Source organism: Cynocephalus volans, chromosome 5 (genome assembly GCF_027409185.1).
Source record: "Cynocephalus volans isolate mCynVol1 chromosome 5, mCynVol1.pri, whole genome shotgun sequence".
In the NCBI taxonomy this organism is placed as follows: Eukaryota; Metazoa; Chordata; class Mammalia; order Dermoptera; family Cynocephalidae; genus Cynocephalus; species Cynocephalus volans.
This window is the reverse complement of record NC_084464.1, coordinates 80,366,317-80,380,259: the sequence shown is the minus strand read 5'-3', so window position 1 is coordinate 80,380,259 and position 13,943 is coordinate 80,366,317. Positions and strand designations below refer to the sequence as shown.

General features: G+C 36.6%; 1 protein-coding gene across 1 annotated transcript in view; it reads left to right on the top strand.

Moving 5' to 3' along the window:
- COL12A1 (collagen type XII alpha 1 chain) overlaps window positions 1–13,943 on the top strand; it is a 106,812-nt gene that overhangs the window by 18,144 nt on the left and 74,725 nt on the right. The window contains exons 11-12 of the mRNA XM_063096287.1: window positions 2,060–2,332; window positions 3,980–4,252. Of these exons, the coding sequence (XP_062952357.1) occupies window positions 2,060–2,332; window positions 3,980–4,252 (546 nt within the window). The remainder of the gene's footprint in view (window positions 1–2,059; window positions 2,333–3,979; window positions 4,253–13,943) is intronic.

Sequence of the window (13,943 nt, the reverse complement as noted above, 5' to 3'; positions counted from 1 at the left end):
CATTGTATGTATATACCACCTTTTGTTTATCTATTCATCCACGTATGGACACTTGGGGGGTGCTTCTACCATTTAGCTACTGTGCATAATGCTGCTATGAACAGGAGTGTACAGACTTTACCAAGTTTATTTTAAGCAGTATTTGTTTAGATGTAGCTTTCTTACTGTATAGAATTGAATATTTTCTGACAAAATTCAATACATTTGACATTTAAAGGGCACCAATTTAACCTGGTTAGGAGAAGATTAAAACAAGGCAGTTACTCTTTAACATAAACACAGTGAAGATTACAAGAGATGTCCATTGTTCTTCTCTATTTTGACTGGGGATAGGAGGGAAAGAAGCTGAAAGGACATTGTGAGGAATTTAAGGTAGAAGTAGTTACAAAGAAGGATTTGCTAATAGTGGTGGTGCACACTGGCATACGTAACTGATTAAAGCTAGACAATCTTTCTTTTCTGAAACGCTTTAAAAATAAGATTGACATTTTTCTTTTGTGCATGTTTAGGTTTATTTCTGCCTGAAGGCCAGCAAATAAACCAAATGACCAGAGGCATCTTTTTATCTTATGATTTTTGTGATTGTATAACCTAGAAGTCCATACTTGGATATTTCTGATTTTCTGATAATTATCTGTAATGCCCATACTGCTGCTTGATGAGCCTGGCCCTTTTTCTTCAGCACTTTACGATGTGAATGGGAAGTATGTCTCAAGAAGAAATTTAAATCTAAGGTTTTTGAGTAGAGGCCACTATGTTCATATAGATTCTCGTTTTTGACCATTGGGCTGCTACAATAGAATTTGGTAATGCCTTTCCAATTCTGTCTGTAGTGAAGTCTGGGATTTAAACTTTCTTTAGTCAATAAGAAATTTTCTGATCAATACCTCCATTAAGCTAACAATTATTGAGCTCCTGCTATGCGTCAGGCACTATGCTAAATGTTTTCAATGGATTATCTCATTTAACCACTTCAATAATCCTATAAGTAGTCATGTTTACTGCTGGGTAATCCGAGGCTCAAAATTACATATCTTTTAAGCTTCAGTATTCAAACCCATCAGTTTACCTGCTTCACTCATTCTGATTAATTTAGTCTTTTTCTTTGCCATATGAAATGAAGCATGGGTACAAGTCAGCCAACTACCATTTCTTTCTTTTCTAGAGAGATACATCTCCTTTCTCCTGGGAACAACAGGGAACAATCTATTGATGTGTTGAATATTTAAGTAAACTTCTGGTTGTTTGTGGGGTATATACAGCATGTTGTGCTATGATTTCAACCAAGTGGACTAAGAGGATGGTGACCTTTAGTTCACCTTTCCTGAATGTGTTGTCCATATGGCCAGTTTGTCCTCTTGAACAAATAGGTCATTTAAACATGTTTACAAAACACAAAGCCAAATGATGTTATTATTTGTGCTTAATGAACATTGCATTTAAGACTGAGTCTGTGGGTGTTACCACACTGCAATTTAACTTCAAGGTTTAGATCCAACTGGCATTCATTATGTACCTATCATGTGCTTGCTCCATCACATGCATGGTCCAGTTATTCCCCCAGCTAAATGACTGTACAGATAAAAAGTTAGTTGTGGGACTGACTGGATAAGACTATTTGGTCAGGTGGATAAATATGGTAGACCTGGGTTTTAGGCATTATTTTCCTACTTTTCTGAGGAAATACAGTAAGAGTGACAGCCTTAATTACTTATATTTGAATAATTGAATTGTTTTTAGTTTTGAATTTTATGGCAATATAAATTTAACATTTAGCAGAGTATTTATGATTTTAAAAGTTTACTGTTATATACGTCTTTATTTGATTAAAGAAATAACTGTACTTAATTTCTTTCCGGATATTGTAGAATATTTGTTTGTTGTTTCAGAATCTAGTTAGTTTTTGGCTAAATGAATGCAGTTACCAGGATGTTTGTCAAAAAAATCCTCATGAAATTGTTTAGAGAAATGCTATAATTTAGTGATCAAAAGCTAGTTTTTGTATTTCTCATATAAAATCAGTCAACTTATGTTTGAACATATGTATTTTTTATTTCAGTAAAAGGAGCGCCTCGAAACCTAAAGGTGACAGATGAGACTACAGATAGTTTTAAAATTACCTGGACTCAAGCTCCAGGAAGAGTTTTAAGGTATCGAATTATATATAGGCCAGTTGCTGGTGGAGAAAGCAAAGAAGTTACCACCCCAGCCAATCAGAGGAGGAGAACGCTGGAGAACCTGACTCCAGATACAAAATATGAAGTATCCGTAATTCCTGAATATTTCTCAGGACCTGGTACTCCGTTGACTGGAAACGCAGCCACTGAAGAAGGTAGAGGAACTATGCTGACCATATAATAACAATAAAATCTTAGACTAGAGGGGAATATTTGGACAACAGTTCAGATGGCATAAGTCATGAGATTTTTGTCGCAAAATTCTGGGTATACTAGACTATGGTCCTTTTAGACTTGAGTTATTCAAATATTTGACTTATTCATGACGTCATTGATTTGTGTCAATAGAACTTTAATGCCATGATATGGTCTAAATATTCTTTTAAGAATAATATTATTAAATATTCTAGTATAAATTGAGGGATGGCTAAAGATTAAAAATCAAACTGCTATGCACCATTGAAATAGATTATATTTTACTTATTCAGGAAGATTTTTACACATGAACCTGCTTTTATTTAAAAGGGATAGTTAGGCTCCCAGGATAGATTCCGATATTTGTAGCAAATTATTTATGTTTAATATGTATTTCATTTTTTAGTGAGAAAAAATAAGGCAATCATAATCTTCATTTCCTTTCCCATCTTAAAAGTTTCTTAATAGTAATAATAAATGCTAAGAACATATTAGCAAAATGAACAGTTATTGAGCACCTATTTGTGTCAGGTTCTGTGCAAAGGGGTTTTAGTGTGCTCTCATTTAATCCATTTACAGACAGTATAAAGTTGTTATTTTTATTATCATCCCAGTTTTACAAGGAAATTGAGGTTAAGGAAGTTGAATAGTAGCTCAGGGTTTGTGGACTTTACTGCCCTTTCTCAAACACTTAAAGAAGTATTCGTTATAGCTTGGCCTGTATCTGTCTCCTTCCCGCCCTCTGCAGTCTAGCTCATTAGGCTTTCCTGCAGGGGACCCTTGTCTTTTCTCACCTTCTTTCCTCCTCCTCTCTCCTCTTTGGGAAGTCATTACTTCACTTTTTCTCTTTCTTTCTGAGGATCTAGGGCTCTTTGTGCTGGGCACCATAAAGTGACGCAATAACTTCATCTTTCTGTTTTCTGGAGTAAAACTGGCTGGCCATTGTGTGCCCAGTGGAAACTGTAGAGTACCTTGAGACCCTTCAGAGATGACATGACCAATCTATCAGGAAAGTTTGTGAAATAACAGACATTATAGTTGAGAAGGGATGGGTAGGCCCTGGGGAGTTGTACCCAACGCTAGGTCTCGCTTTGGCTGTTTTTTCTCTTTTTTTTCCCCCAAGGGACTGTCATTTTTATCACTATCATTTTTATCATATCAGCATAATTTCCAGGCTGTTACCTTCAGATGGTCATAGCATTACACTGTTAAGCTGTTTTTACTGAAGATTTCTTAGAGGAATTAAAATCTACGTTGTAGTACTAATCAACATGTCCTCATTTTATAGTGCTTTGTTCCACTTTTAGGGAAAATTTAGAGAAAGTATTTTACATGAAAGATTCTAACATGAACGATTTTATGTGAAAGATTTTAACCCGTGTAAATATAGGAAAAAAAATTGATGTCTTTTTCTTTGTTTCTGCTAACATGTAGGGCCTTATTAGAGATCCTTAAACTTTGTTGGCTAATCAACAGCTAAAATTGCCATTGACTCACCCATGATATAAATTCGATATAATGCACATACATATGTAAAGTAAAAATCTGTTTTTCAAGTTATTTTATTAAATAATGGATTTTGATGTTGTTGTTGTTTTTTAATGAAGTTAGAGGGAATCCAAGAGACTTAAGAGTTTCTGACCCTACAACATCAACTATGAAATTATCTTGGAGTGGGGCTCCGGGAAAAGTGAAACAGTATCTCGTCACGTACACCCCAGTGGCAGGAGGGGAAACTCAAGAGGTCACTGTGAGTGGAGATACAACCAATATCGTGCTGAGGGGATTAAAGGAAGGGACACAATATGCCTTGTCTGTGTCAGCCTTGTATGCATCTGGGGCCGGAGATGCCCTTCTTGGAGAAGGAACAACGCTTGAAGGTAATTACTGTCTTATTTTATAAAAATCTCTGAGCTTGTTTGAGATTCTGCATTTAGAAAGCTTAGAATGTTTTCAGGGAATGAAATCTAGAAATATACAATCTTTTCTTTTAAAAGGAATTGATATTGAAAAATGAATAACCGAAAAACTGCCTGTTATTCGGAGATGTAGAGTGTAAGCAACTGAAAAAATTAAACTTGGTTAGGAAGAAGTGTCTTGGGGAGCTGGATGCATAATAAGGCTATAGGAATTGTATTTATAGTGCTATGGGTTGGTTAAATGGAGAATAGATGCGCAACATTCTGAGCAGGAGGGGACCTTGGGAGGCATCAGTGGATGAAGAGGGTTTGGATTGCCCAAGGTCACGCAGCTGGTTCTGTCACCGACGTCCAGATAGGAGCTATTTTCTGACTTTCAGTCAAATGCTCTTTTCATTCACTATATAAAAACATTCAAAGAGCTTGAAAATTATGAGAATACAAGTTTCTGCTTTTTTATGCTAAGTGACCTCTAAAATTTAGTTCTGTGTTTGAACTTCAAAGTTAATGCAGTTCTTAGTAAGAACCATTCTCAGGACTGGAGCTGTTTCTTCGTTCTCTAGAGTTAATTGTCAGATGGCTTCATATTTAAGATCTTTTGAGATTTAATGGCAGCTTAGGTTTAATTTGCCATGACTATTAAGTGAGTAGTGTAAGGGAGAGAAAATACACATTTAATTCAACCACAATGAGAATGGATTGTAATGCTGAAAAAAGTTAGTGGATGATTACAAGGATGTTGATTAGTACTATGGTTGAGGGCCTAATGGGCTATCAGGCTTTTCTTTTCTTTACCATTGTATTTTATGTGAGTTATTTGAGATGATTATAGGAAGAAGATAAATCCAAAGTATCTTTTGTGATGTTAAAGCACAGTGTTATTAGGCAAAATACCCATCATATTTGATGGATCCAGGAGCTTGGAGTATTATAGATGTTGTAATAGGCAGTTCTGATTAGAAACTTCAAGATTTAGTCAAGAATTTTTTTAAAAAAGCAAAATTTATCTATATATATATTCTAATCAAAATAATAGTGATTAAGAATTTAATCCCAATAGTCCATGAAATCTGTTTTTAGAAGATTTAAATAAAAGATTAAATACCAGAGGGTAAAGATAACCAGAAGAGTCCTGGTTGCACTACTTAGCTCTGTGACCTTGAAATAGTCCCTTAGGTGCTCGCTTCGGCAGCACATATACTAAAATTGAAATAGTCCCTTAACTCTTCTGGGCCTCAGTTTACCCCTCTATAAAGAGGGAATGATCATTCTGTCTCCTTCTTCCCAGTGATATTGTGGAGGTCAAATGGGAGAATGTAAGTGAAACTCTTGGGAAACTGCAAAATATTGTATGTATATAAAATTCATCAAGAGGAAATAATTAATTAACTATAGAACTGATATCTAAAAATATAGCTTTAGTAAGTATTTCAGAGATATTCGCTGACTACATGTAAGTTTTGAAAATAATAAGAGGCAGAAATGGAAATTGCCCTGACTGCAGAGACATAATCTAAACAAGAAAAACATGTGATCTTTATATCTGGAGCAACATCCAGAAATTTGGGGAAGTTTGTCCTTTCTTTTTGACCCTTTGAAGTTCTCTTAATATGTTTTCCACAGGCTTTCAGCATAGATTATTCATAGGATTTTTTTAAAGAATAAACTTTCGAGCTTTTATTTTTTACAGAATATGTGTAGATTATTTATAACTGTGAAAATTTCTCCTTTATAAGGAGTATCTTGGAAATAATTTAATAGTTTTACTTGTGCTTGTACCTTTTAACCTTCTGATATTTGTCTGTATTTTTTTTTTTTTTTTTTTTTTTGGTGGCTGGCTGGTATGGGGATCCAAACTCTTGACCTTGGTGTTATCAACGCTGTACTCTAACCAGCTGAGCTAACCAGCCACCCCCAACTGTATTTTCTTGTTTTAAAAATATCTTCATGCTCAGTCAACATCTTCTTGATTCTAAAAATTAAGGCATTTTGCCAAGAATAATATATTAAAAATCTTATATAGCAAAATGTACTTTAAAATTTTACAGCAAACACATTCTATTGGGCTATGATTTTTCTAGGTTATATGTATACATAAATTGTTTATAATTTTATAGCTTTACACAAGTGGTATAGAAAAATCTACCAACTTGGATGAACGTGTGAATGTACACACACACACGTACATATGTATTTGATCAGAAATTATTTCCAAGGGGGATACACCGGTAGTAAAATAAATTTTAAAACCTACTGTTTCTCATTTCCTGAGAAGGAGGAAAGCTAGGTGATTTGCAAGTTTGCCTAGAAAATATAGTTAATTTGTAAAAAAAAAATTTTTAAATTTACACTAAACCTCTCTACTGCAGTGAAGGATTACAAAAATACTGTCATCTTGATTTTATTAACATATTTATCCCCTTGCATTATGTGTGGTAAACTTGACAAATATGTGAAAGCATAGTTGTGACTAAATTAAAATAATAGAGGATTTTTGCCCCTGGTTATTCCATTTCATTTTATTATATTAACTCGGCCAAATCCACATACCATATACAGGATTAGGATATGATGGTAAATGCAGGGAGTGGAAAGCCCGGAAACAGAGCCAGGCAACTGCTTTTGAGGGCTGCTGTTTTTCTAATCTTTGTTTCTCTCGGGAGAGAGGAGGTGGTAAGAGCAGACCTTGAAGGAATGTTTCTTCTGTCCAGAGGTATGGAGTCAGCCGGCAAGAGCATTCTGTAGGCTGACAATTTTATAGATCACCTTGAATGCATTGTGACTTTCAATTCAAAAGAAAAAAGTTGTTTTTTTTAAAAAAATATTTAGTGTGGTTCACAACCATCCCTAACTTGAATCTATTTCTTGGTACTTTTATTGAAATGCAGCCAGTGATCAGAAAATTCCCCTGTCGCTGGAAGAGAGATTTATTAGCATTGGCACTGGGGAAGTTCGTGGTTGGCTATAGTACTGTATGCAATAGAATAACAAAGGCAGAGTTTATTACTATTTCAGATCCAAACTTCAGAGGAATCTGAGCACAAACCATTAGGTTTGATTTACATTGTTTTTCTCTCTGTTGTTGTTGTTGTTAAAATAGATAGACTAATGTAATTACTAAAACACAGCTGTACATGTAAATGCACTTTAAGTCTTGATAGAACCTTTAGTTTTCACTGTTAGTGCTTAGAGAGAGGAAAACCTGCTTTTATAAACCCCTAAATGAATAATGCCCAGTTTTATTCAGAGATTTACCACAAATGAATGAAAATTTCAGTTTGGAAATAATATGGTTCTTTTTATTTTTGAGAGTTGTTTTTTGATTATGGAAAATATGACTTTTCAATTTCCTTTATTTCCATTGTTGCTGTAGCAACCTGCCAATGTCCTAGACACAAATGGCTTCCTACAGATCAAACCAAGCTAACTCAGTTGACATTTTGTTACAATGAGGTTTTTAGCACATCACAGGAATTCTGCATGATATTGAGTAACGTGGGGCCTCTCCAAGAGCGACTAAACAAGGCTTCTGTGTTTTCCTAGATTTATTGCTGGGTCATAATTTGAAAAATCATTCATTCTGGGTATTACAACTTTGACGTTTCCAGGGAACTTTAGCACAATCACCAAATAGTAATTCCTATTTCCTTTTCTAGAATTAATTGCTCATCAGAGAAAAATCTAAATTAAATTGGAGAGGTAACAATTAAGGAAGAAATCTTTTTTGCTCATTCAGGCTTTGAAGTTCAAGGATTATTTAATTGTTAAGAGGTTTTTAAGAACTATGTATTGCTTAAAGTAACTGAATTTACTTATCAATAGTGAACTTTGTCCTTTGGAATGATGGTTCTAATTCATTAGTTGTAAATCAAGTGTAATTCCATATGAACGTTATCCAGAAGCAGGTCTTCTGTATTCTGCTGTGGAAAGTTGGATGACTTTTGAGTTGAGCTCTAACGGAAAAGACAAATTGATTTAGAGGAGAGTTTACATTACATTTTCAATTTAACTTCTATTTTTGAAAGTGGCATGTGAAACTCAGTGAAAGCTGGCTGGAACAATCTATAGGATGAAATACAGTTTCATTTCATGATGATTAATTTTTCAGTTATCATCATTGGCTAATTCATGTTATAATTATATTTGGATTGGATGATAATTTGCTTTTCAGAAAGCAAATGGAAAAACAGATAGGAAAGTTGCTTAAATGAGGCATTAGTTATTTGGCCTGGTATGTGGAAAAAAGCAGAGTAGAAATCAACCATTTGTGGATGTTCATATTATAAGAAATGCACCTGTCTAGATGACTTCCCTCAGCAGCAGCTCAGAAATGCTTGCTGTGGACATGGCAAAAATGCCTTTCGAATATACGTGAATATGTTTTATAATCAGAACAGGAATTCTGAGTACTAAAATTTCAGAACTTGTTAGAATTTTGTACCTTTAAATTTACGACAGAGATACATTGTTATTCCTTGTACCTATACTGGTACTATAATGGGAAGAATAGGATATATGGGAAAACTATTGAGATAGAATCAAAGGAATAAATATAAAGGTGTACTATCATTACAGAAGACAATTTGTTTGCAACAATTGCCAGAAATTTTACTACCAGAAGTAAATGTAACATTGAAAGCACAGGCATGTAGTCCAGAAGAAAGCAAGTAGTATGACATTAAATATTATTGAAAACAATGTTGCTTAGGTAAAAAACCTGACCACACCCCAGCACCATAAAACATACATTTATAGGTCTTGGGACAGAGGGAGAAGAGGAACTCTGGAAGGTAAAGGGCTGCTCCTAGAGCAGAAGTGGATCTAGGCTCAGAGAAGGGTAGTGACAAAATAGCAAAAAATCTGCTGGAACTGGTCTCTGTTCACTGCCTCTGTTTCTACATCTTCCTCTTTTGAGGAAGTGTAATCTTTTCCTGGAGACGGGCAACAGACCAGTCTTCTGACATCTTTACCTCCTTATCCCTCTGTTTCCTCTTCCCTCTTAGACACTCTGCAAAGGGACTCTTGCCCAAACCTGACTAATTAAACTAAACTAAAACAAGCCTAATAATCTCTTCCTGTAGTTACTGATGCCTGGAGTTCATTAGACTGAGGACAAAAACTACAAATATATTAAACCAGGCAAAATGCTTGGCTAGGTAACACTTGGATGGAACCTCGTTCACATGAAAATGTGATCAACTCTTCAATAAGAGGTGTGTGTTGAGCCATGTCCTGTTGAGACAGGGTGGAGGAGAGTGGTGAACATCCCACGTGTGTTATGGGATGGAAAGGACATGACGAGAAGCTTAAATCAACTCAGTTCTCTGAGGATCAGGCTTGAGACCATTCTGCCACCTAAAGAGGTGATTCATTGTGCGTGGCAATATAACCATATGCTATATAAGCCATTAAGCGGTTCTATAGAGCATTACTATATCCAACGATTTTTGACCAGTTTCACTTTTACAACTGTCTGTATTTCAAAGGACTCCCATTTCTAAGTGAAAGCAAGTGTGAGGAGGGTTCCTTTCTCCACTGACCAAGCACACCTTCCAAATAAATGTCTCTCTAGACCTTAGAGAAGAGAAGCAGAAAGAAGAGAAAAGAAAGACATGGGGAAAAGAATAAAGAATTGCAGAGGAATTATAATCACAGAGCAGATTTAAAAGATTTTTAGAAAGCATCAGTACTTAAGCGCATACCCAATATTCTGATTTAATTGATTTGAGCAGAGCCTAGCCTTTGGCTCTTTGGAAATTCTATGTATGTGATCAAGTCCAGTCCAGTCACCTTGCTGCTGAGGGCCCCAGGGCCCCTGGAGGGACATAGTCCACTGGTGTCCTGCTCAACCAGTTGCATACTATATTAGTTTGTTTCTGTTTCTTATAACAAAATGCTTGGAACTAGGTAATTTATAAAGAAAACAAAATTTATTGCTTACAGTTTTGGAAGCTGGGAAGTCCAAAGTCCTGGGAACACATCTGGTGAAGGCCTTGGTCATGGTGACAGTGACCCAGGGGTCTCACATGGCAGAAAATAGTGGAGCAGAGGGAGACTAACCTGTCATATGCTCTTCTTTTAAAGCCCTCAGAACCACACCCATGACCACCATTTTTAAGCCATTCTTTATGGTCCTACAACCTAATCACTTCTTCAAGGCCCCACCTTTAAATTATTGTAATAGGATTTCCCACCCTCAACAGATACAGTCAGGATTTAGGCGTCAATGAGGTTGGGGGGTAGCATCCAATCTATAGCATTCCATTTCTGAACCCCCAAAACTCATGTCATTTTCACATACAAGTACACTTATTTCATCTCCAAAGTCTTGACTTGTTTCAACTCAAAGTCCAAAGTCTCAAGATCCCATCTGTGAAATTGAAACAAGTTATCTACATCTGAGATATAACAGTGGCTCAAGCATAGGGTACATATTCCCATTCAAAAAGGGAGAAATAGGCCAAAAGAAAGGTGTAACAGATGCCAAACAACTCCAAGACCTAGCAGGGCAGGCATTAAATCTCAAAGCTGGTGAATCATCTACCTTGACTCCATGTTTGACGTCCTCTGCACACTGGTGTGGGGGTTGGGTCCCCAAGTCCTCAGGCAGCTCCGCTTCTATGGCTTTCCTGGTCTCAGGTTATGCTTCAGCTCTTGCAGGCTGGCATTGCACTCTGGTAGCTACACAATTCTGGGGCCCCCATGGCGGTCCTGCTTTCACATCTCCATTAGATATGGCCTTGTTTGAGTTTTTCTGCTGTAACTCCAGCCACAAATTTCCTCTTGTTATCACTCTAAAGAAAACTCTACAGTGAATCCGACCCTGCAACAGATCTCTTCCTGGGCCCAGTCTTTTCCATACATACTTTGAAGTTGGGATGGAGGCTCCCAAGCCTGCTCAGCTCTTGCAGTCTGTGAGCCTGCAGACCTAACACCACATAAATGCAGCCAAGGCTTCCAGCTTTTAATTTCCAAAGCTGTGGGTCCAGCTACAGCTGGGGCCAGTTTAGCCAAGGCTGGAGCAGCCAAAGCAGCCAGGGTACTGGTGCTGGAAGCAGATTCCCAAGGTGGCCTTGGGCAGTGAGCCCATGGAGGGCACTTCAGGCCTGTTCCTCAAGACCATTCTGTCTCCCTAGACCTTTAGGCTTGAAATGGAAGATGGGATCTCCGAGATCTCTGAAATGCATTCAAGGTCTTTTTTTACCTTTTCTTGATAATCCCTTTCCTCTGTACTAATCTCCTTAGCAAACAGTCTCTGAGCTATACCATTGAATTGCTCTCCTAAAATCACTCTCTGCTCCTCTACCACATGGCCAGGGTACAGATTTTCTAAATCTTTATGCTTTGCTTCCCTTTTAAATTTTGGCTTTATGCCATGCCTTTGCCTTCATAACTCAGCATAGGCTATTACAAGTAGCCATGCAGATTTTTGAATGTTTTGCTGCTTAGAAATTTCTTCTGCCAGATACTCTGGTTCACAGCTCTTAAGTTCCAACTTCCACAGAGTCCTAGGGCGTGGACACGACGCAGCCAAGTTCCTTGCCAGTTAAAAGCAAGGATGATCTTTGCCCTGGTTTCCAATAAGTCCCTTCTCATTTACATCTGAATGGTCTTTACAGTCCATAGTTCTATCAGAATTCTGGTTGCCACCACATAACCAGTCTCTAAGACATTCCAAACTTTCTCTTGACTTTTTATCTTCTTCTGAGTCCTGCAAACTCCTCCAGCCTTTGCCTAACACCCAGTTCCGAAGCTGCTTCCTCATTTTCAGTATTTGTTATAAGCAACACCCCACTTCTCTGGTACCAATTTTCTGTATTAGTCTGTTTCTGTTTCTTATGAGAAAATACACAGAACTGGGTAATTAGTAAGAAAATGAAATTTATTGCCTACAGTTTTAAAGGCTGAGAAGTCCAAAGTCCAGGGAACACATCTGGTGAAGGCCTTGGTGGTGGCAACAGTGACCCAGGGGTCTCACATGGCAGAAAATGGTGGAGCAGACAAAGACTAACCTCTCATATGCTCTTCTTTTAAAGCCCTCAAAACCATGCCCATGACCATCATTTTCAATCCATTCATTACGGCATGATCCTACAACCTAATCACCTCTTCAAGGCCCCACCTTTGAATTACTATAATAGGATTTCCCACCCTCATCAGTTATAGTGAGGATTTAAGCTTCAATGAGGTTGGGGTGTGTGTGTGTGTGGGGGCATCCAATCTACATCACACATCTAGCCCCAAGACCAGCTTGGCCACTTACCAGCCTGCATCCTGCCAACTGTGCCACAGGGGCCAATCCAGTTGCTTCATGTTTTGGTAATCTAGTGTTAGGCTAAGCCAATAACCCATTTTTAAAAACTTGAAGAGTTATAGGTCTGATAAAACCTGCTGGTTATGAATATATCATCTTCTCAAAATTCTTGGGTATGTATAATGCAACAGATAGAATATTCAACCCTCCTGACATTTTTTGAGAAAAAAATTTATTAATATGTTTGAGAACAGAATAAACTTAATATTTAGTAATATTCTGACTGACTGATATATAAGAAACCCATATGAAGCAGTTTATCTTTTCAATCTTGGCTTCTGGGTTGAGATATCTTTCTCCTTTCTTTGGAGTCAGTATTTCCTTGGCACCAACATGGAATACAAATAGTGCCTTTATACACCACAGGCAGAAACTATAATTTTTAGAGGATTTTTTTTCTGTGATTGAGAACTTACTCAGTGTTCAATTAAGTTAGTGTTGTCATGCCATTGATTAGAACTCAGGAATATTTTTTAGTTAAATTTCATTTGCATCTTAAAAAGTACTTTTGTTGATTGTTTTCAGGACATTGATAAATCTGGGAAAGGTTTTTGTTGCAATTTTACTACGATTTTATTCTAGCTTTACGGGTCTTGAGAGTGTTAAAATAGGAGATTAAAGTCCATGGGGAGATATATCTAGTGATCTAGTGATTCTTTTGTTTTGAGCCGAGGAATTTCTTTGTGAATGTATTTTTGCTTCAACCACAATTCTGTTTCTATTATTTTTCTAACGGTGAAACCATTAGCCTGTGTTTGTTAAGACTGATGTCTGTTGTCATGGAAATAAACAGCATAACGAAATCAGTGTTGTAGAAAGTAAGGAGAAAAATAGGCTGAGAAGCACAATCTTTAAGAAAAGGAGAAGCTGAAATTGTTTGTAAATTACCGGTGTTAATTTGGAAGATAATGTGCACATTCTAGCTAATTTGATTTGTCTTACACTTTTTCGAAATGTCATTAATGCAATATTTACCTCATTTTAAATTTACAGTTGCTTTCAAGTAAGGTCATTTCACAGCAGCTGTTTCTGACTGTAATTTAGGAAATTTAGGAGAAAAGGTACATATGGAAAATAACAGAGTATATCAAGCAAAGGGAAAATGTGCTGCACATTTAAAACTTAGGTCTCAAAGTTTTTGTTGTTGAGATATCAATTATCAAAACAAATAAAAAACAAAACAAAAAATCCAACCCAACCAAATCAAACAGAAGATATAAATAACGAAATTGTACTTTTATATTTCTGCAAGTAGAGAAAATGTAAAGATATATGGCCATTCAAGTAGCAAATGTGATGAAAGAAGACCTTCAATTGAGAATTAGCCTCAAGTACTGA